Source organism: Rhinopithecus roxellana, chromosome 3 (assembly GCF_007565055.1).
Source record: "Rhinopithecus roxellana isolate Shanxi Qingling chromosome 3, ASM756505v1, whole genome shotgun sequence".
Classification (NCBI taxonomy): Eukaryota; Metazoa; Chordata; class Mammalia; order Primates; family Cercopithecidae; genus Rhinopithecus; species Rhinopithecus roxellana.
Genome location: NC_044551.1, coordinates 97,951,017 through 97,974,500, shown reverse-complemented (window position 1 = coordinate 97,974,500; position 23,484 = coordinate 97,951,017). Strand labels below are relative to the sequence as shown.

The 23,484-nt window shown below is 42.8% G+C and overlaps 1 protein-coding gene across 1 annotated transcript in view; it reads right to left on the bottom strand.

Annotated features, from left to right (window-relative positions):
* Positions 1–10,965: 10,965 nt before the first annotated feature.
* The window catches only part of FBXL7 (F-box and leucine rich repeat protein 7), a 430,752-nt gene continuing 418,233 nt past the window's right edge, over positions 10,966–23,484 (bottom strand). Inside the window, exons 3-4 of the mRNA XM_010374093.2 lie at positions 22,036–22,647; positions 10,966–14,337 (exon numbers count right to left, since the gene is read on the bottom strand). Of these exons, the coding sequence (XP_010372395.2) occupies positions 13,601–14,337; positions 22,036–22,647 (1,349 nt within the window). The 3' untranslated portion in view covers positions 10,966–13,600. The remainder of the gene's footprint in view (positions 14,338–22,035; positions 22,648–23,484) is intronic.

The following is a 23,484-nucleotide window of genomic DNA, read 5'->3' as shown; positions in this document are numbered from 1 at the left end:
GATCCAATGGTTTTATAAGGGGCTTTTCCCCTCCTTCACTCTCATTCTCCTTCCTGCCACCATGTGAAGAAGGATGTGTTTGCTTCCCCTTCTGCCATGATTGTAAGCTTCCTGAGGTCTCCCCAGCCCTGTGGAACTGTGAGTCAATTAAACCTCTTTCCTTTATAAATTACCCAGTCTCTGCTATGTCTTTATTAGCAGCATGAGAATGGATTAATACATCTCATCTCCTGCAAGTCTTTTCTCCATGGTTACCTTTTCAGTGAAAACTTTTCTGAATGTCTTCTAAACATTAAAGTTTCTTCACACTATACTCCTTGTCCTCCTTCCTTGCTTTATTTTGTGTCATAGAATGTTCTCATCATCGTCCATACACATGCATATTCTCATACATAGCCATGTTCTCACCCATACATGCACAGATACACCTACATGTATGTATACACACACATATAGTTCATTTACTTTGTTTTATGCCTTATCTTTCTCTAACTGACAAGTGCTTTTCACACTTTAATCTGAGGTCCCTGCTAAAATGCAGGGGCTGAATTTTTTTTTTTTTTTGAGACAGAGTCTTGCTCTGTTGCCCAGGTTGGAGTGCAGTGGCGTGATCTCAGCTCACTGCAAGCTCCACCTCCCAGGTTCACACCATTCTCCTGCCTCAGCCTCCCAAGTAGCTGGGACTATAGGCACCCCCCACTACGCCTGGCTAATTTTTTGTACTTTTTAGTACAGACGGGGTTTCACTGTGTTAGCCAGGATGGTCTCGATCTCCTGACCTCGTGATCCACCTGCCTTGGCCTCCCAGAGTGCTGGGATTACAGGTGTGAGCCACCGTGACCAGCCAGGGGCTCAATTTTTAACATGCAGATGCTGCTGGTTCATGGATCACACTTTGAGAAGCAAGTCTCCAGAACTGTGCTAATGCAGCAGTCACTAGTCACATGTGTTTTCATAAATTTAGATTAATTAAAATGCAATAAAATTTAATATTCAGTTCCTCAGCCACAATAGCCACATTTCAGGTGGTCACTAACCACACATGACTTATGGCTACACTGTTGGGCGGCACAGGTACAGAACATTTCATTATCACTGAAAGTACAATGAGTGCTTCTCTAACCATGTGTGACTACTTAAATTGAAATTAATTAAAATTAAAAGAAATTTAAGAGGTCAGTTCTTCATTCACACTAGCCACATTCCAAGTGCTCAGTAACCACACATGGCAAGTGGCTTCTGTATTGGACAGTGGACGTACAGAACCTTTCTACCATCATAGAAAGTTCTGTTGGACAGGATTGAAATTGCTGTGGAATATAAACTCCAGGAGGGCATGATCTTCTGTCTGTCTTGTTCCCTGCGATCTCTAGTGCCTAAAGCAGTAGAACCCTTCAGTGGACCCTCAAGAAGTATTTGTTGATTTGAATCAAAATGCCATTTACATTTTGGTCTTTCCCCAATAGGTGGGTGTCTCAAAGGCAGAAATTGTGTTTGCTTTTTGTTATATCTCCAACAGCTAGCACAAGGAAGACCATCAATAAACACTTGCTGGATTGAATGTTCAGAACCCTTTCAATTTTAAAGGCTACTGAGAGATCAATGTGTGGCAGAATCATATGCAAGCTGAATACCTGGCACAGGTAGAGCCTTTAGACTCTCATCTATGGCTCTAGTCCTCCTTTTTTGTCAGATAGAGACAGGGTTCAGGAACTGCTGCATTTGACACTTTAAGAGAAAAATTGCACAAGTCAACCATAGAAATCAATCCTCCTTATGTCTGAGAGATGCCTGAGATCTCTGATGTGAACAAGTTATCCATGAACAGTCCTTTTCCCCTTTCTGAACAGCACTCCACACTTCCAGGTACGCCATTTCATATAAATACCCTTCATTCTGAGAGAGCAGCAATGTGAGACTTACATGACCGTGTTTCTTTCACATATTTTAGAATATTTTAGAATATTCATCTCCAGCACTTTAATTATGTCTTTCCATAGTCAGCTCTAACTGCTCTATCAAAAAGAAAACACTAAGAGGCAGCACATGCAAAAGTTTGGTTGTGTTCTTTGGACATTGTTTCCCTAGAAGGCTGGCTACTTCTGAATTATCAATGGTACTCATCCTGCTATATTTTTCCGGAAAAAAAAAGTCTGGCTAGAAAATTTTAAGTCAATACAAAAGACACATTTCTCTACTACCACGTTGGAAAAAATATTGTGTTTGGCAAAGGGGAGACGTCTGAATGCCATCAATAAATACCCTCATCTTTGGTCTCAGTAACTAGAACTGAGAAAAAAATTTAGGCCATGAAGTCCTGTCTGTTTCCTAATTCAGATGGGTTATTTATCCCCTTGGCTGTCTCCTATAGCATTTCAATTTACTGGCTGAGTCAAACATCTTTTTTGTCCTTATTCCAGCATCAGTAGAATATCTTATTATTTTACTCTTTTTAGTTGGACAGACTGGCAAGATTTAGAGTGATTTCAATAAAAATTGAGGGCAGATGCAGCACTCAATATTTTTGATAGATAGGGCTCCATTCCCGTTTTGTTCTGTGTCCCAAAGCTAATGTGTCTTTTTTTTTTCTTTTGAGATGGAGTCTCGCTCTGTCACCCAGGCTGGAGTGCAGTGGTGCGATCTTGGCTCACTGCAAGCTCTGCCTCCCGGGTTCACACCATTCTCCTGCCTCAGCCTCCCGAGTAGCTGGGACTACAGTCACCTGCCACCATGCTCGGCTAATATTTTTGTATTTTTAGTAGAGACAGGGTTTCACTGTGTTAGCCAGGATGGTCTTGATCTCCTGACCTCTTGATCCACCCGCCTTGACCTCCCAAAGTGCTGGGATTGCTAATGTGTCTTTTAAAGCTAAATAAAACACCAATTAAGCGAGAATTTCAGGAACACCAGAAGCTTTTGTGAAATGGCATTAACGCTGGGTACTCCTCTACCAAATATTTATATATGTACATATGTATATGTCTATCAATTAACCTATCATCCACCTACCTACTATCTATCTATCTATCTATCTATCTATCTATCTATCTATCTATCTATCATCTATCTATCTCTATCATCTTTTTTATATAAAAACCAGCCCCCAATATAAAATATAAATTATGGTAATACTTCCAAAGAACGTGATTCCTTAACCACTGTTGTTGTCATATCCTCTTATATAGAAGTTAAATAATTCTTCCAAATCCTAATGTAATAATTAGTTAACCAGATCTGATCATATTATAAAGCTAAAGGCAACTCTTTTGCTTTGTGTGTGTAACATGTATGAGGGGAAGAGTTGGTCCCTATTTCTTGGTTAGCTCTTTTGTGATCTGTGATGACTTAGGGTGAAAATTTAACCTAGTACAAGGCCATATCGAGGCCCGGCTATCATAGACTTCTAATTTCAAGAGGAATACTAATGAGAGACATGAAGTTATTATTTTAGAAAGTCCCTGGGAGACAATCTGATTCCTGAGCCATGGGAAATTCGGGGACATTTGGAAGTTGTTATTAAAGAAGTAGAGAATGAATGAACTGTTTGTTCTGAAACTTCTGGTCCATCCTTTGCTCTCAGGTTGGAGTGGTGGTAGGAGTTTATAGGAAGGTTGGGAAATGGGCCCTAAATACGTTCTATTATTTATTCTGATTCTGCTAAGACAGAAGAATGGTGGCTAAAAGTAGTTTTCTGGAGGATTAGGTGTTCAGATGTGCATAAATCCTGCTGAAGTGAGCTGCTTGATCCTAACTTGAAGCAGATTCAAACTTATTCATATACTATGGTATCTTGGAACAAGATAGAGATAATATCTAGAGCTCTTCCACTACATTATCCCTGTGTATTTTATTCATTAAAACTCAAACAACAAAAAGACACACAAGGTTTTTCAGTTATATAAAGCAGTGAGATCAGCAGGTAGTCCCATGTCATATACAAACCGAAATGTGAAGTTTCTAATTACAATCTTTTCAACCAAATTGGATCACTTCTAAAATGCAAGTTAATGTTTTCAAAGTTCAGCTATACGTATTTCTAGTTCATTGACGGACATATGGAAAGAATATGTTTGGGCATAAAAACAAAACAAAATACCCACAAATCTCTCGTTGTTGTGATATTCTCCTTCTAACAAGTGTCATAAAGAACTTCGACACATTTCCCTACGCGGCTTTTTGAAATTATTGGACCACATCTATCACAGGGCTGATCTGTAGTTCAGCAACAGTTTTCAAGACAAGCTGATAGCCACTAATAGTTTACATGAGGGGCCTTGGATTCTAACAGAAATAAAATTTAACCTTCTAAATGCCGCACAAGGAGCAGGAAAATTAGGAGGAAATTATGAGTAACGAATAAACATCTACAAACAGATCACAAAGTTTCTGGAGCTAAAATACCCCTACAAATTTGTTAAACATAGTTTATAGTTATGGGGTAATTAAGTCTCTGCATACAGTTTGGAATTCACCTGCCAGGAATGGAGTGGAATATTTCTGTGGCTTTCCATATTGAGGCTGGTTATCTTTCCAGGATTATCTCCAAAAATGTTCTGTGCTCCTGACAAATTAACCTTCATGTTCTGACAGTGGTATTTTCTGCTGGACATTGAGCAATCCATATGTAGTACTGTTGCCTGAGGAGCTCTTTGACACTATCATAGACCCGTATGGAGACACATCTTCTGAAAACGGTGTACAATGTAAGGAGCCAATCTCAGCTAGCACAACTAGTTATTCATCTCCATCAGAAAGAAAGAAAAATAGGACCAAAATATAAAGCACCAAAACCCCAAAATATGGGACTAAAAATCTAGACTGAAACGTGAATTTGTGTTTCGTCAGTCACCAAAGGGTACTCTATTGGCAGTACTATACACATGGAAATAAATACATGAAATTTATGCGACTAAAATAAGAAATGATAACCTTTAAAAAAAGTTTTAAAAGATGCATTTGTTATCCCCATGAGAATTAACAATGCCTCTTAGTTTCAGCCAAAGGAAACTTCCAGGCCTTGCTTGGATCCATGCTACCCACAAGGCTTAGCATTGGGTTCCCAAGCACACGAGAGGAGCTTTGCTATGGAGCTGCCGATGTAAAACTTTTGCGTGGGCGGGCGTGGTGGCTCACACCTGTAATCCCAGCACTTTGGGAGGCCCAGGTGGGCAGATCACCTGAGGTCAGGAGTTCAAGACAAGCCTGGCCAACAAGGTGAAACCCCATCTCTACTAAAAATACAAAAATTAGCCAGGCATGGTGGCACGTGCCTGTAATCCCAGCTACTCAGGAGGGTGAGGCAGCAGAATCGCGTGAATCCGGAGTCAGAGATTGCAGTGAGCTGAGATAGCACCATTGTACTCCAGCCTGGGCAACAGAGTGAGACTTCATCTCAACAAACAAACAAACAAAAACTTTTGCATCATTCAGAAAATCTGATAGAAAGGGTTACTTGTCTTCTTGGCCAGAACAAGTTATTGGCTGTGAAGAATTAGTTATCAGGCTGGGCATGGTGCTTCACACCTATAATCCTAGCACTTTGGGAGGCCAAGGTAGGCGGATTGCCTGAGCTCAGGAGTTTGAGACCAGCCTGGGCAACATGGCAAAAACCCATCTCTACTAAAAATGCAAAAAATTAGGTGGGTGTGGTGGTGCACTCCTGTAGTCCCAGCTACTCAGGAGGTTGAGGCATGAGAATCGCTTGAACCTGGGAGGCGGAGGAGGTTGCATTGAACCAAGACCACGCCACTGCACTCCAGCCTGGACAACAGAGTGAGACTCCGTCTCAAAAAAAAAAAAAAATTAGTCATCGGTGCCCTTAACCCATAAGGCCAGTGAGTGAAGTTAAAGAAACAGAAATACTCAATGCTCGACACCTGAGAATGTGTGGCTTTTCTTTTGTAAATGCAAAAGGAGTTGTTACATAATATGATCACCTTTAAGATTATTTTGCCACTTGCTTTTGGGACTAAGCACAAGTTTTAAAAGAAAAGGAGATTAATGCTCTCCCGTGGCAGTGTTTGTATTTCTCATTGCCTTCCTGCATGTGATATTTTTAAAAGAAACATTACACATAGGAGCCCCCAGGCGAAGGTACCAGGGAAACAATGCCAGCTTGGAAATCCGGAGGAGATTCTGTTTCTCATTATGTGAGTGAGAGGTCATTACTTAAATGTTTCTTTCTCTCTCGTTTTTTTTTTTTCTTTATATCTACAACCTCTTGATCTTTAGCCCTCTAGCACATCCATGGTCATTATTCTTTGCGTGTTTAAAAATTGGGAAAGTAGAGAAGAGCCAACTGGACTCCCATATCCCTGACTAGCTAATGGAAAGATCTGTTGCTTGGGCACCATTCACACAGATCCACCATTTCATAAATCACGTATTTGCCTGTGTGGTTGTAAAGAGAACAAGAGAAATAGTCTGAATTCTTCCTCTCTAGTTCTTCTACTCAAGCAAGGATTTGCTGAGCAAAATGATGTCTTCAGGGACTTTGCTAAGTGGCAGTGGAGTATGAAAAACCAACATCTGCCTATTGTTAAGGGGTGAGATTGCGAAATGAGGAATTGTACAGTTGAAATCTGGGGCATTTGTGTAGTCACTCTGGAAGTGTGGAAAATGTAAAATTGTACCAAGGTAATTATATCTACTTGGTCTCCATGTCCAAAAGAAAGGCTTTGAGAAGAAATAGAGAAGGCTATTCGTCAGTTGTGACCATTTTCTCCCTTTATCTACTTTCTCATAAATGAAAAGGGCCTTGGTAAGTTTGTTTAAATTTTAAATGTAAACACCCATGAAGAATACATTCATGATGTAAAACCCGTATTTTTAAAAAGTTTTATGTATAGAGGGTGGCTGTGTTCATTAGTGGTTGGAAGAAGACTGGAGAAAAAGGAAGAACCAATTATTGGCTCATCTTTGTAATTAGGAATCCTCTCTCCTGTATCTTTTGCATGTCTCTCTGGAAATGGGCTTAATGAGCTTACTCAGATTCTGGGAGACTCTTGGGGCCCTGAAAAGTCATAAGGACTGTTGACTTTGACTGCAGAGAATGGGATTTAAAAGCCTTCCTCTCTCTTTCTCTCTCACTTCCTAATGGCTGTTACTGTTTAGTTTATTATTACTGTGGACAGATACTTCCACATTCATAACCCTGATGGAATTTGAGGTTTCAAAGAACTTTTCCTCAGTGAGTTGGCAAGTAAAATTCATTTCTTGGCAACTTTAAAGGCTATTTAATTAATCTGACTTGAGCCACAGTGTATTTTGAAAATTATTGACATAGTCTAGTTTTTAGTAAAGGAATATGTTAAATTCAGAAATCTCAGTTATTCTGATCATTCCCATTACAGGTGTGTAGCAATTAGAGTGACGTCAAAGAGTACCCATGTGGGCTGAAAAATCCCAAGATTATTGAGGGAGGGAGTTCCTATACATTTCTCTTTGAGCAAGATTCTGGAGAGTCATGACTGCTGGTTCATGTACACACACATGTGTACACGGTATGTGTCTGTGCATGTATGTACACACAGGAATTAATCTTTGGGAATGCTGGGCAGGGTGCCTCACACCCTGCCCAGCACTTTAGGAAGTCAAGATGGGGAGATGGCTTGAGCTCAGCAGTTTGAGACTAGCTTGGGTAACATGAGGAAACTCTGACGCTACCAAAAAAAAATGAAAAAACAAAAACAAACAAAAAAAAAACCTGGTGTGGTGGCAAGTGTTGGTGGCCCTAGCCACTCAAGAGGCTGAGGCAGGAGGATTACTTGAGCCTAGGAGGTAGAGGCTGCTGTGAGCTGTGATTGTGCCACTGCCCTCTAGCCTGGCCAACAGAGTGAGACCCTGTCTCTCACACACACAAAAATCTGTGAAGACACTAGAACAAAAGAACTTGCCATGTTTCCACATGACCAACCTAAAGCAATGACCATGTTAACCTATAGTTGGTATAGTTAATGTTTTGATAATATCAAACAGTAGAGATACATTATTTTACTAACCTTATTAAATATTTTTTTCCCGAGTGGGCTCCATGTACTCTTTTGGATGTTAAAGAGCGTCATTCCTCCAAGCCCACCTTGTCTGAGTATATAAAACCCTGCTCAAGGGTCTTCTCTAAGAGGTGAGCCTAAGCCTTGTTCTTCTCTCCCAATAATGTGCTGGACATTATTTCCTTAGTAAGTTCCATCAGGGCAGAACTCCCAGTGATGAAACAGTATCTGCCATCTCTTAAGTTATTAATAAATACTTGTTGGATGAATGAATGAATGCTGTCATACTCTTTTATATTCCACTCTCCCATCCTACCTTACTATATAACATTACTCTTATTTGATTGGAGTTTCTTTGGGATAAGGATATTGTATTTGTTCACTCAGAACTTATCATAAAACTTGGCATAGAGTAAATGGTCAATACATCATTGTTAAAGGTTTTTTTTTTTTTTGATGGAGTCTCGCTCCGTTGCCAGGCTGGAGTGCAATGGCGTGATCTCGGCTCACTGCAACCTCTGCCTCCCGAGTTCAAGCGATTCTCCTGCCTCAGCCTCCCAAGTAGCTGGGACTACAGGTGCACGCCACCATGCCCAGCTGATTTTTTGTATTTTTAGTAGAGACGAGGTTTCACAACATTGGCCAGGATGGTCTCAATCTCTTGAACTCGTGATCTGCCTGTCTCAGCCTCCCAAAGTGCTAGGATTACAGGTGTGAGCCACCGCACCCGGCCTGTTAAAGGTTTTTAAAAACATAATTGGTACTTCTTGGGCATCTTTTGTATGTGAAGAATGTTGCCACTTCCAGTCACAATCATATGTTGATCATCACATGGGGCAGGATAAAATTTGGATCTACTGATCTCATCAGAGTAAAATACAGTGGTTGAAGGGCTGCAAAGACAAACATTCCACAACACAGAAATGACTGGTTTGGAAATATTTAAGTCAAGAATTTTTTAAAATGACCCTTCCAGGTTTTCCTGTGACACCTGGATGATGCTGATTGCTTATACTTGAATAATAATCTAGAGCTCAAAGGCTTCCTTCCTGAGTAGTCTATGTGATCAGCATCTGAGATGCAGGCACTTCCTGGGACAGCTCTGCAGGAGATGCCACAACTGTTCTGTTGACACGCAGGGATTGTGCCTTGTCCTGTTCCCAAATGGAGATGTTTTTGCATCCTGTGTGGTTTAAAATGCAAACTGATCTACTAACTTGAGAGGATAAAAAGGATCTTATAAGATGGACCTGTGACTTTAGGAGATAATGATGCTCTCAAAGAAAAAAGGAGGAATAATAATATCCTGGGTGATTCCTGGATGTGGTGCCCCCAATTCAAGTGTCTATGAGAGTATTTCTTATTTTGGGTAAATGTCTTTTGCCCACCTGGTGGTCATCTGAATGAGACTTGCCCGAGTTGCTCTTTAGCAAAGTGGAGCTGTGTTTAGGCAAGTTTGGTGACAACAAGGACATGGACTGTGGACAAATAATGATGGGCACTCCTCCTACCCCCACACCCCTCCCCGCTGCAGAAGGACGGCTTCTGGTGTAAAGATCAAAAAGCAGAAAAGCAAGAGAAAAACTAATTTTGTTACAGATTTTCAGTGTGAACCTTCTAACTGCAACATTTACCTAGTCTTTCAATATTCTTTCTCCCTATTCCACTGTCTAGTCAGCATTACTTCCAATTAGCTTCTCTCTAATCATGATTGCCAGCTATTGAACAAATGCACTACTTTTGGTGACTTCCTTGTGATAATTTAGACACAATAAGCACTTTTATTATATTACTTTTCCCTTGAAAATACTCAATCCTTTCTTTTCATTTTGTATGCTCTAGATATCAAACATCCTGAAAACTTTTTCTAATGAAGTCTGAACAAATGTCAATTTAAGAAGTCATGAACCTCAAGGGTGAATGCATTTTACTTACTTCTAGACTTATTCCAGGATCTTGACAAGAATGGCATGGGACATCCTCAAATTAATGTTGCAAGGTATTTAAGGGTCCTATTGGTTTATGTGAGAGTTGTTTAGGCAGCTAACACAGGATGAGAAGGTCAAAGAAAAATACAGTTAAAATTAGTATCCCTTAACACCTTTTTACTTGCTAAGAATGAAGTTTCCCATTCATCTATCAGTACTTGCTTTTTGCCATATTGATTTCTCAGATGGAAAGGTTTGGGTGGGGAAGAAGGGATCTGGCATTTCACTTTTTCTAACTGACTTAGATCAGGTTTCCATCTTCTCCTTTCAGGTTCTGTTAGGATGGTGCAAAAGCAATTGCAATTTTGCTATTAAAAGTAATGGCAAAAATAATTACTTTTGTACCGATCTAATAGTACTTTAAGACACTTAAAAAATTATAACAAGGAATGGTCAGCATAATTTTGAAGTTTCCTCCAATGTTTGTAACCAGTGCCAAGGTAAATCTATTCATGTCCTTAGCTCTTCATAATTCTGAAATCCCAGCTCTGAACAAAATAGAAGTTTTTTTTGTTGTTGTTATTTATGGTATAAATTAATTTCCTGACAAAACCGGATCTCAACTGATGCAAGGCTATTTATAGTCTATAATAATCTCATGTCATGTGACTATTCAGATCTACTGCTGAAGAAATATTAATATGACTGGTTAAGGGTGATGTCCCAGTGGCTGATGTAGGTATTACAAAACCCACCATAGATAATTTTTGTATTTTTTGGAGACAGAGTCTCACAAGGTTTGGGTTAAGGAATTGAAGACCTGAACTATACTGTGAAAGTAATGTTTTTTCACTTACCTGCCAATTTTAAGCCACAATCATTGGTCCAAAGGAGATGAGAAAACCATCGATGTATCTTCAAGCAGGCAACAGTGGCAATGACCCGCCTTGCTCTGTCCTTCAAAGAAAGTTTTCTGCATACTTTTGAGTGCCCCCCAACCAAACAGCACTCTCCTCTGGCAAGGTTATTAAAAATGAAGCTGAGGCTGATTAAGAACATATTGCTTTATTTCTTGGTGGTAGTAATTTAAGGCTTTCTAGATTCATACAGCACGCAGTGATTTGAACATTAGAATTAAAAAAAAAAAAAAACAGAAACAAACAAACAAACAAAAAAAAACAATGAGCATTCAATTTAGCAGAGCCAGGAAGGAAGCAATGTTTTAAAACAGATAAATTTCCCACTGAGGCCTTTGGTTTGGTCTCTAAAAATCTGCTGGGCTGTTTCCCCAGTAACCTCCACCATAGATTCCCACCCCAAGGGAGAACAGAATGGATAAAGAGGAGACTGGGAGAAAAGGAGAAACTGGCAAGATGGTATGTGTTGGGTAATCAGTGTGAACAGTCAACTTTGTCTCATGCTTGAAGACAGTTTAGGCGATGTGGTCAGGGGTTCATTATCTGGATCTGCCTGCTCATTCTCAGAGTATTAAACTAGCTCACTCGGAAAACCCCAGGGCCAAGGATCAGAGACAATTCTTTGTGACACCCAAATCCTGAAACTTCAAATAGGGTCACAAGTCACAGAGCTGAAGAATGCTACCTTCAACTTCTTTCATGGTTCTAAACTCTGTGGCTGTCACTAGATCCTGGCCTAGCTAAATGACTCATTTCCCCCATGGCACAGAGCCTTAATTACACATGTAAGTTGATGATGTTGATTGGATGGGAGGCCATGATGTATGAAAGAAACCTCCTGGGCAGATGCCACCTCATCACACTAACCTCTCCATCCCCCACAGAAGACGCCAGTACGCACAGGAGCCTACAGTAGGAGTGCAGTTGTCAAGGATGTCTAAGTTTGACAAATTCAGCATAACTGGCTTGGAGATGCAGAGGTTCTGCGTTTGGATAATGGGCACTTTGAGAAGGAAATAAATGAGAGGTTTTAACAGTAATGAAGGCGGGGCTTGGCTAGAGAATAATTTGGGAAAGGCCCTGTGTTAATTAACAAAAGACAAGTGAATTTCGTGAAAACAAGCAATGGAATTTCTTCTGGCTATCTGACTTCAGGCAAATGAGGCTAGAATATAGACTTCCATCCAAATAAGATAATTTGAAATTTCATCCATTCAAAATTCATACCTTGTAATGATTTTAATATTCCATTCGAAGGGTCTGGTTGGTGGACCAGAGTCTAAGTCATCTCAGTGTGTTCCCTCTTCCATTCATCTGGTATTTTTGAGTGAACAGAATTTAAACACCTGGAAGTCTGCTTTGCATTCTTTGATGGAAAACACGCAGACAGCCATGGAGGAGGCACACAGGGTGGCAAGTCGCACAACTAAACACTTACAAACTTAACCCCAATAGGCTTCATGTGATGAACTCTGGATGTATAAAGAAATAAATAGATGAGAAGAGGCCAAATGCAATCTGAATGACAAAGAACCAAGGCATCTGTCTCTGCCAGCTGTAGGACAGATGTGCCTGAAGCATGCCAGGTGTGCAAGGCAAGGGATTAGAAAAACTTTTGAAGATATGTGTTCCCTTGGGCCTTGCTTGTTAATTAGAAATTGCAAGGGCCTTTACTCCTATTTGAAAACGCTGAGTAAAAGCAACTGAGGGAGGATCTGGGCTTTGCTGTGATTAGGCGTGCTGGTGCCTCACTAGGATGGTGCGGAGGGGGGAATGCAGAAAGTATTTGTGTACAGAAACGACAGCATCCAGCCTGGCAAAAGAGGATGTGAGGAGGTGGGAGAGGAAATTCTCCCGCTGAAACACACAGGGAAGTGGGTGATTTGCAGCCAAAGGACATACAGGACCCTTTGTGCACTGATGTTGGCCCTGCACAATCTCCTGAAATCACGCCTATCCACAGAATCAATTCTCCTGGAAGAGGAAGATGCCTGGGTGCTTCTATGCCAAGGTGGTTCTGTGTATGGGCATCTCTGTTCCCTCAATGCTATAATGGACATGAAGCTAATCTTTGGGCTGTGTGGCTTCTGACTCGGTGCTGGAAGCTGCAGCCCAGAGCAGTGAATTGCTTTGGCCAAGGTCACAGTCATTGACAGAGCCGGGGGAAGACTGCATGTCTTTCCCCAGCTGTTTGCCGTAATGAATTTTTAAAAAAAGACCTGAAAAGTATTTTGCGTATGCAAAGTGCTATGATATTGAGTTGACCAGAATGCCCATGGTTGTGGGATTGAAGAGGGTGACTTAGGTCAATGAAGCAGTTTAGAAAGGAGGTCTGGAGAGCACTGTGATTCTGATGATGGGTCCTGGCTGCTGCTTTAGGAAGGGAGGGTGTGGCCTTAGAGAGGGGTTTGGAACTGTGGGGGTGTGGCCTGTGTGTGAGGGACAAGGCAGCCTCGGGGCCTGAGTGGAGCAGAGTAAGCCCCTTGCTCAAGGAACCGTGATCAGCCTGCTGTATATCTTTCATGAGAAGAGAAACTTCCTACAAATGACCTGACCAAAATGCCTGTTCACTGTTTGCCTTGCTTCGTTTCTTTGGCCTCTGTTGCCCAGGAGAAATGAGGAAAAATAAAGGCCAGATTCCTAATAACCTTCCTGGAAGAAAGAGCTGCTATGAGTCGGTGTCGGTGCTTACATAAGCTGCTTTTAAAAAACATTTGCTTTGTTCAGGTTTGTGTGAATACAACGCCGGATGAACTCTGTCCCTTCAGAAGAAAGCCGGGTTGGTGTGCTCAATGACACAGCGCTTGCAGTGGCGTTTGACAAAGCGCAGGGCCTCCACGGAGACCTCGCAGTCCTGGACATTCAGCGTCTGGAGGTCAAAGCAGTTGGCGGCCACGATCTGCAAGCCCTGGCCGGTGATGCTCTCGCAGGACTTGAGGCTGAGCCGCTTGAGGTTAAAGCAGTTCAGGGCCAGGCACTCCAGGCCCGTGTCGGATACCAAAGGGCATTTGCCGATATCCAGGGACTTGAGTTTGGTGCAGTTCTTGGCGAGGTACTCCACGCCGTGGTCCGTGATGCCCTCGCAGCCCCTCGCGTTGAGGTAGCGCAGCTTGCTGCAGTACTTGGCCACATAGCGGATGCCCACGTCTGTGACCCGGCCGCAGTGCGCGATGCTCAGGTACCGCAGGCGGGACTCCAGTTTGGCGATCTCCCGCAGGCCGAAGTCGCTGACGAAGCGGCAGTCGCTGACGCTCAGCTCCTTGATAGAGGCGCAATAGATCACCAGGTAGCGCAGTCCCTCGTCGGTCAGGCGGACGCAGCGGCGCAGGTAGAGGTGGGTGAGCTGCGTGCAGTGTGCCGCGATGGTGTGCAGGCCTTCGTCCTCCAGCACGAAGCAGTCCGTCATGTCCAGGTAGCGGATGGAAATCTGTTTGCCATGTAAGGGGGACAGTTTAATGGAGGCCTCCCGTGTCAAGCTGATGCAGGTCACTTTGGAGCACCCTGCACAAAGAGACAGAACACAGGCTCAGAGCAACCTGCGAGCAGGGGAGCCACGCCCGGGGATTCCCTGGGGGATTCCTGACCCTCGCCCAAGTCTGGGTCCGAGGCTGACGTTACCCCTTCCTGTCTTGGTCTCTAAGAGAAGAAAAGCAAGAATGGGTTCCCCATATTTATCTGATTATTTAACTACATTATTTCTATTATCTGGGCTTAAGGGGATTGGATCAGAAAAACCACGGTTCCAATTTTCCAATTCCTGATCTGTCGTCTGTCCCTGCTTGCCTGCCATTTAGCAAATCAATCCTTCTGAGTATTTCCTTTGTCTTAAAATAGGAAGGATCACATTCCCTGGGAGGCAGCTGGGATGGAGAAATGAGAGGATGTGTGTAAATATCTTGCCTTGGCCCTGGAAAGTTCCAGGAGCTCAGTAGAAGTGAGTTCTTGCCCTGCCGTGGTTTGGAAGCTCCCTGGTCCAAAGTGAGGTATCAAAGACAAAGCTCGGGCATGTACCTTGGTTTAGCAGAAAGAGCACTGGGTTGGGAGTCACACCTGGTTCAGGCAGGAGGCTTAACGTTGCTGCTTCTCAGAACTGTCCTTTATGCAATGGGAATGAATAGGTGGTGAGCCGACATTTCAGATATAATGAGGATGCAACGAGAGAACAGATATGCATGTGCTCTGAAAACGCTATGGGAAGTGAATATATTAGTCTAGCAAGGTGACCTTCTGTCAATTGAACAGACCTTCTGAGTCAATTCAACCCTCTTTAGCTGAGAAAGAACAACTGTGTTATCTGGATTGTTGCTGTAGCCCTTGAACCAGACTCCCTTCCCTGCCCTTAGCTCCTACAGTCAATTCCCCACACCCCTATCTGCCAGAGGCGTCTTGGAAAACGGAACTGGAAGCTTGCCCCTGTGCAAAGCCTCAGGATGGCGCCCGTTCACTCCAAGTGTCCTTGAACCAGACTCCCTCCCCTGCCCTTAGCTCCTACAGTCAATTCCCCACACACCTATCTGCCAGAGGTGTCTTGGAAAATGGAACTCGAAGCTTGCCCCTGTGCAAAGCCTCGGGATGGCGCCCGTTCACTCCAAGTGTAAAATCCAGAGTCTAACAGGGCTCCCAAGGATCTGCATCCCGGGGCTCTCTGACGGCATCTTTTACCTCATTCTTCCAACCCCACTGGCCTGCTTGCCATTTCCCGGACACCACAAATGCTCTCCAGCCTCTGAACACTGGAAATGGCTTCCCTTAGCCCTCCCCACTTCCCTAGGTCTCAGAGCCAATCTCAGTTTATTGAAAAATTTGTCCCCAACCACGCTTATATAAAGTAGCATCCCCTGCTTCCCTCCCCTTTATTTTCAGGAGTCTTTAACCCTGGGTGGCATTATATATTTGTTTATTCACTTATTTATTTGCTGTCTTCTCACTCTGGAATGTAAGTTTTGAGAAAAGGGACTTGGGGCTGTTGACTGCTGTCTCTTTCATTCATGGTTCATAGCTGGTGCTAAGTATCTGCTGAATGAATGAGTGGTTTATAGAGGGAAAAGAGTCTTCCATAAGAGGATCAGATGAGATCATCCAACTTCCAACATTTAAGTGTCTTCAGGACTTTGACCTTGGCTGAAGTATACCTACATTGAAAAACAGTTGTCTGTTTTATAGTTCATGATAATGTCTTTTATTTGTATTGAAACACGAAGTTCACAAAGGGCTTTTATAAACATTTTCTTACCTGATTGTTAGAACAATATTAATGCTCAGGAAGGTATCTTTAGATGCCTCTCTAAACATCGTTTCTAATCTCCTAAAAAATATGTGTGCATAAGTTATATATGTACATACTATATGTTATAATTTATATATTTATATATAATAAATGAAACACTCATTTCATGGTATATATAAGTTCTCTATACATTACTTTATAAAAACATGTACAGTATATTTATAGTATATTAATATAACTAATACCCATAGTCTATAAATATTAGGTTAGTGTAAAAGTAACTGCGATTTTTGCAATTAAAATAGCAAAAACCGACTGGGTATGTTGGCTAATGCCTGTAATCCCAGCACTTTGGGAGGCCCAGTCGGGTGGACTGCTTGAGCCCAGGAGTTCAAGACCACCCTGGGCCACATGGCAAAACCCTGTCTCTACTGAAAACACAAAAATTAGATGGGCATGGTGGTGCATGCCTATAATCCCAGCTATTCAGGAGGCTGAGGCATGAGAATCGCTTCAACTTGAGAGGCGGAGGTTGCAGAAAACCAAGACCGCACCACTACACTCCAGCCTTGGTGACAGAGCAAGACTTGATCTCAAAATAAATAAATAAATAAAAGACAAAAACTGCAATTACTTTTGTACCAACCTAATACTTTATAAATAAATGTATATTTTTATGTATTTCATTCTACTACCGAGGCTGTATGTATATTTTTCATTTTCTCTCTGCTCTTCTCCAATCTCTTGGGCAGTTCTACAGCTAGGTGCCTCATTTCTGACACTTCTGCACCTTGGCTGTTTCACGCAATATCCAAGGCTTCACAGCAGCCTCATAATAGTGCTAACAAGGACCTTCCTCCCACCTCCTGGTAGGCTGCCCAGGAAACTCTTAGGCACTCAGGCCCTGGGAATAATGAGGTTCAAAAGCCACGTGCTACCAAGTCAAAGAATTTCAGGAAGGAGTGAAGCACACACTCCAAAAATGGAGAAGAAAAACAGCTTGTCAGAGGCAGGTCACACTGTTCCAGTGGGCTTTGTGGTTTTGCAAAAGGTCCCTTTTAGCTTTGCAATTTCCCTTTGTTTCGAGTTTCTTTCTTGAGGCTGACTGTAATCCTGCTTGCACTGAATTTGTTTGTCTATAGTAGTGATTGGCCATCTGTGACGTCTGTGACACCCGTAAAGTCACTTTGTTTTTCAAGATCATATGATAACCTTCGCTCCTAAACTTTTGGTTCTAGTTTCCTTTCTTTAAAAACAAGATTAGCAAAATCTGCTACACTCCAGGGAAGATAATATATTCGGTCTAGGAAAATGTATACTTTGCTTTTGAAACTGAATTCCAAATTTAATGAAATACTTGTTCAGTTCAGTTTTGGTAAAGAGACTATTTTATAGGCTTGTATTATTTTAGATCAATAATTTTAGATTTTAAATTTTGCCCAAACTCTTACAGATTTGCTAGGTTTGGGTTGAAAAGAAAGTAAATTGGTTCATGGCTCAGCAGGTATTATTTATGATTAGTTCACACATTCAAACATTATAGACATGGAGAGAACCTTAGAAATCATCTAAAACAAACATCATTTTTTAAAGATGACGCATTGCAGGCTCAGTGAGATTATATGACTTGTACAACCAGACTACAGATAAGTTTCTTGACTCCTCATTCCAAGACTTCAATTTAGAAAGGGAGGTAAGAAATGACTATGATGTACCATAGAGTTGATAAATTACACAAGAGATATACAGTAGAAAATGAAGTGAACATTCAGACACTGAGCATCCAGGGGTCTTTGGAAACTTGGAAGCCACTAAGGCATGATTTCCAAAGGGGTCCTTGAAAGAGAGAAATAATTTGGATGCATAGATGTGGAGTGAAAAACAATTTGTATATACATTAATAGATATGGGGTCCAGGTAGTAAGATAATAGACAAATTCCAGAGAAAGGAAAGCAAGGGGCAAGTCCATGGGGGGCTCAGGGTATCCATGAGGTGAAATTTAGGGTGTCTGAAAGGATTTAATCAAAACCAAGGCAAGAATCATCTCTTGGGATGAGATCAGGGGCCTGCTTTGACATCTAGGGTAAGTATATAAATATTATTCAATAGGGAATAGATAACATAGGTTGAACAAATCTGTGCGGTCTCTTCAATTAGTCCCAGATTTCATTTAGCTTTCACAAATATGCTCTTTATTACCACTTCCTCTCATTATTAGGGTGATATCTCTACCTCCTCTGGGGTGTAAGATGGTTAAATCAATGAGGAGCAACTACTGACTTCCAGGCAGGTTAATAACAAGGACAATACAACAATGACAATGACAGCTGTGATTTATTGAGTGCCTACTACATGGTTCTCATCAGAGCATGTGTTTGAGAACTTAACAAGTCTTAACTCACTTAATCCTCCCAACGACCTCATTTTTACTGATGAGGAATTTTTAACTGTTGCACTACAGCTTCCTAAATGCTTGCTTACAGTATTAACCAAAAGGAACTTTAAACCTTTTAGAAGCCAAAATGACCATTTAAAACTTTGAGACGACTCTGTTCACTTAATTACAATGTCATAAAAGTGCAAAAATGAAATATGACATATTTCCACCCTTATAAAGCTCAAAGCTCATCATGAGTTGAGAATTGCAAGTCCATCAGTGCTCTAGCTTTCTGTACCCAAAAGACAGACACCCAGAAAAAAAACCCTTAGCTCACTGGGGGCGAGGCAGGGAAGGCTACATTCAGGGGATGCCTGACTGAAGGTTAAGCAATGAAAAGTCTGTTCAGAGTTCTCAAGGAGGGGCAGTAGGCAGAGGAGGAAGAGGCACACAAGCCAGAGAGGCATGCACACATCTCTGTATGCAGAGACAGGATGTGTTTGGGGACATGCAGATAAGATGGTTCTACAGAAGGGATCATTGAGTGTATGCAGGAAAGAGATGAAGTTTGCACCTAAGAAGAGCATCTTATGAAGGCTGTTACATGCTCTGTGAAGGAACTTGAATTTTTCCTGTAGGTCATAGGGAGCAATTATTGGAGGTTTCATGCAGGACAGTGAATGGTTAGACTTGTAGTTTGAAACAATTCCTCTGGAGGCAATGGAGATGGGTATAAGAAAGAATGGTTGGGGAAGCCTGCATCCAGGCAGTCAGAGATGGACTCAAGGCACTGGGGAAATAGAGTCACCTGAACAGGATTCTACTGACTGGGTAGGATTAGAAGGAGAAACAAGGATGACTCCAGGTCTCCAGTTAGAGAGGTTCTTTCTGAAGCAATATTATTTTTAACACTTATGACATTTTATATTTTGAAAACTGGTTGAACAAACCTATGGGGTTTCTTCAGTTAATTCCAGATTTCATACAGCTTTCACAAATATGTTATTATCCATTCCTCTCGTTATTGCAATATATTCATCAATATAGTGCATTGATGTTTAATGCTACTATCAATAAAAGGTAATATGTGATAATGACAAAACAATACAGTCGTAGTCATTTTCAGTGACTTTAAAGATAGCTTCCCAGATAAACATTTTCTGCATGCTAGGGATGGGATAGGCAGTCTCATCTCCTTTGGGAGAATTAAGCTCTAGACCAGTGATGAGTCTTCCAAAGTCAAGTTTACTGCCACTGAGAATGTGGCCACTATCAGAGCCCAGCTGTAAAACTAAAGAGAACCAGGCATAATGAAATCAACTGTGGTAGCTCTCTGGCCTCTCTGCATCAACATAACAATTTCCAGATGCCCCCAGAACAGGAGGGCACCCTTAGTAGGTGCTGATGACAAATCCATCCTCATGGCCTGTTGAGTCTTTCAAGACCATCTATCTGAAACTTTCTCCCATATGTGGGATTCTGTGCTCTTAACCTGGTGAGCTGCAGATTCCGTCATTTTTATCTCTATGTATACAGATCACTATTGTCATCGGGAGACATGAGGGGAGGCTACACAAATATATTTGAACTTTCAAAATAAGCAGGTTAACATACAGGACAGATATCAAGGCTTAATAATGGTTAGTCAAGGGGCCAGGCAGGATCACACAGGCTAGAAATGCAAGAATTTCCATCCCAAATAGCAAAAGTGGTTTCTGCATTTCTGAGCTTCAAAAGGACCCTCCAAAAGAGGGTACAATTAGTTGCAGTCTGTATTAAGAGTGCATGGGAAGCACCTTTAACAAAGATAGGGATTCCAAAACTGAATCATTTTCTAATCTAAGAAAATAAAATAAAATGAAATGTTTATAAAATGCTCCAATTCTTAGATGTTAAAGAACCCAGTCCTTTGTCATTTTTTTTTAAATGAAGAGGAAACACATCTAGAAAAAGCTGTGAATTTTCCTAAATCACAAAGTTTTGAAACTTGTTTCCGCCACATCACAACATTTTCTCTTTCCAGAATTCCTTGGAGGAAAAATGTAAGAAAACCTCGTGGTTTCCTGCTTCTTGATGCCACTGGCTACTCATGACAAACTGAACATATGGCTGCTATGGTTTTGTCTTGAAGCCAGCTGAAGTAGAGGAGCAGCGAGTTGCTCTCTAGCACGGAAAACAATCTGCAAAAAGTAATGGGCTGTCATCTGAAATATTTTCAGATGTTGGCTTTTGAAAGAGAGAGCAAGCTGAGAGCCGGCTTTAGCTCGGATTTTGTTGGAGGGCATCACTGGCCTCAGATGCTTGTAAATCCCAGATTCTGTTTATTCACCCATCATAGTGGTTTTTACTTCTTGACCCCTCCCTGAAACTCCCTGAGGTTGCTGGTCGTGCTGTTGGTTTTTTTTTAAGTCCCTGATGCATCTTACATATTGCAGCCTCTCGAATGTCCATTTTTTGACTAGGCAGCAAATGAGATAAGAAGGGGCTGTTAGTCCAGCCAGATCATGTCTGGCGCCTAAGTGTGAGTCTGGGCTTTAATTCTTCCTGCCTGAGAGAGGTTTCCAAGCAAAGCAGCCATGCTGGGATTTCCTTCGACTTTTTTTATTTTTATTTTTTCCAGAGACAGGGTCTCACTCTGTCCTCCAGGCTGGAGTGCAGTGGTATGATCATAGTTCACTGCAGCCTCAAACTCCTGGGCTCAAGTAATCCTCCTGCCTCAGTCTCTGAGCAGAATAGCTGGGACCACAGTCTCATACCACTGTGCCCGGCTAATATTTCCAGTTTTTGTGGAGAGAGGGGTCTCACTTTGTTGCTCAGGCTGGTCTCTAACTCCTAGTTTCAAGTAATCCTCACGCCTCAGCCTCCCGAAGTGCTGGGATTACAGGCATGGGCCTCTGCGCCCGACTTCCTTCAGTTTTTAAAAGAACTAAAGATTTAATTCAATGGACCTTGCCCTTGCACTATGTAATTGAGAATTTGCTTGAGAAAAGATGCAGGATTAACCCAGAGGTAAGGAGAATGCTGGTGAAATCTAAGGAGACACTACAAAATGGCAAGTGATTGTGAGCACAGCCCACAGCTGAGTGTTTTACCACCCACAGTGTGCACCGTCCGGCCCATGGTATGAAAACACATGAGGTCATATTTACAGCTTGGACACAGATTCCAGGCTCCAGGGACCAACAGTAAGCGGGCTCAAGAGTAGTTTCTAAGCTAACTGTGCTTGAGTTAGCCCTTTGTTTCCTATTTCTCCACAATTAGATACCCTGTTTGTGTTATTTATGGTTGCTCTGAAGTAACTGTGAGAGTTATGAAGAGTAAAGACATTTAAAAGTCATACTAACCTCAACTCCCAGGCAAAATGTGCTAGAATTCCCCTAAGAACTCCCCTAAGAAGTGGACATTATTTGATGAAAGGGGAACTTGTGGCCTGCAGGGTCATGATTCCATAGAGACAGTTTCTCTGCAAAAGCCAGCCTCCCTACCACCCCCTCCCTCATCTCTGATGGCTTGCAAGAAGAGAACCTTCCGGTGGTGGCATTGTAGGATGGTGCACCAGGAGGGCCCATAGCTGGTAGGTCAGTGTCCATTTACCTGACACATCCAGGTGCTCCAGATTGGGGCAGAGGGACACCACGTCAAAGACGGCCTCGTTGGAGATATTGTAACAGCCTGAGACTTCCAGTCGCCTCAGTTCGGGGCAGCACTGGGCGATGGTGTACAGCCCTCGGTCTGTGAGCCGCCTGCAGCCACTGACAGTAACGGTTTCCAGCATGAGACACACGTTCGGGGTGTCCTGGCAGAGTCTGCGGGTCAGCACCTTGAGGGCGCGGTCCACGTTGATGGTCTCGCCCGTCAGGCGGATAGTCCTCCAGAGCCGCGGGTCCCAGGCTAGGTTGTACCAGCGGCGGCACACGCGCGCGCAGCGGCACAGCTGGTTGGTGGGCAGGAAGGAGAAGATCTGCACCATGGAGTGGTCTGGGAGCCGGTCTATGCTGGCCTGCTCCTTCTGGGGTCTGGAGGCCAGCCGGATGAGTGGGTGTGTGAGGCGGGTCGGGGGCGGGGAGTGGACCATGGCCACCGTCTCCCCAGTGATGGAGGACGAGGAGGTGGACGAGCCCCTTCCATTCTGAAATCCTGGCAGATTCGGTGGACATATCAGGGCTGGGCTGGGCGTGCTCAGTGTGCGCATGCTCAGGTCGGAGTCTGGCAAAGGACAGAGAACAAAGGGTTAAGGATGACGGCCTCAGCAGAGCCCCAGGGAGGCAGCAAAAGCACGGGTTTCTTTTTTCTTTTCTTTTTTTAAAATATCTTTTGCCCAGGCTTTAGTGCAATGGCGTGATCTCGGCTCACGGCAACCTCTACCTTCTGGGTTCAAGCGATTCTCCTGACTCAGCCTCCCGAGTAGCTGGAATTACAGGCATGTGCCACCACACCCGGCTTTTTTTTATTTTTTCTATTTTTAGTAGAGACGGGGTTTCACCATGTTGGCCAGGTTGGTCTCAAACTCCTGACCTCAGGTCATCCGCCCACCTTGGCCTACTAAAATGCTGATATTATAGGTGTGAGCCACCGCGCCCGGCCAGCACCGGTTTCTTTCTTAGAGAAAACATTCATGGGGGCAACATTCTCATTCCACAGATGTCCTCCCCGGGCCGACTCCTGTCAATGCCATCCCAGAGGACCAAGCACATGCACGAGTCGCCCATTCCAGAAAGCGCCAATTCCCCGTGGTCTACACCAGGAGTAGGCAGACTGCAATGAACAGGGTCAGATATTAAATACTGAGGCTTTGCAGGCCATGGGCTCTGTCCCCCTTGCAACGACAAGCCCTGCCATTGTTGTGCAAAAGCTACCATGAACAATGTGTAAACAAAGGAGAGTGGCTGTTTTAGTAAAACCTAACTTATAAAAGCAGACCAGCTGGACCAGTCCCTGTCCAGACCAGGGAACAAATCCCATCAGGCCATAGTTTGACCACTTCCAGTCTACACAAACTGGGATTATGGAAAGGAAACAACTTCAAAGTTTCATTGTTTCTAT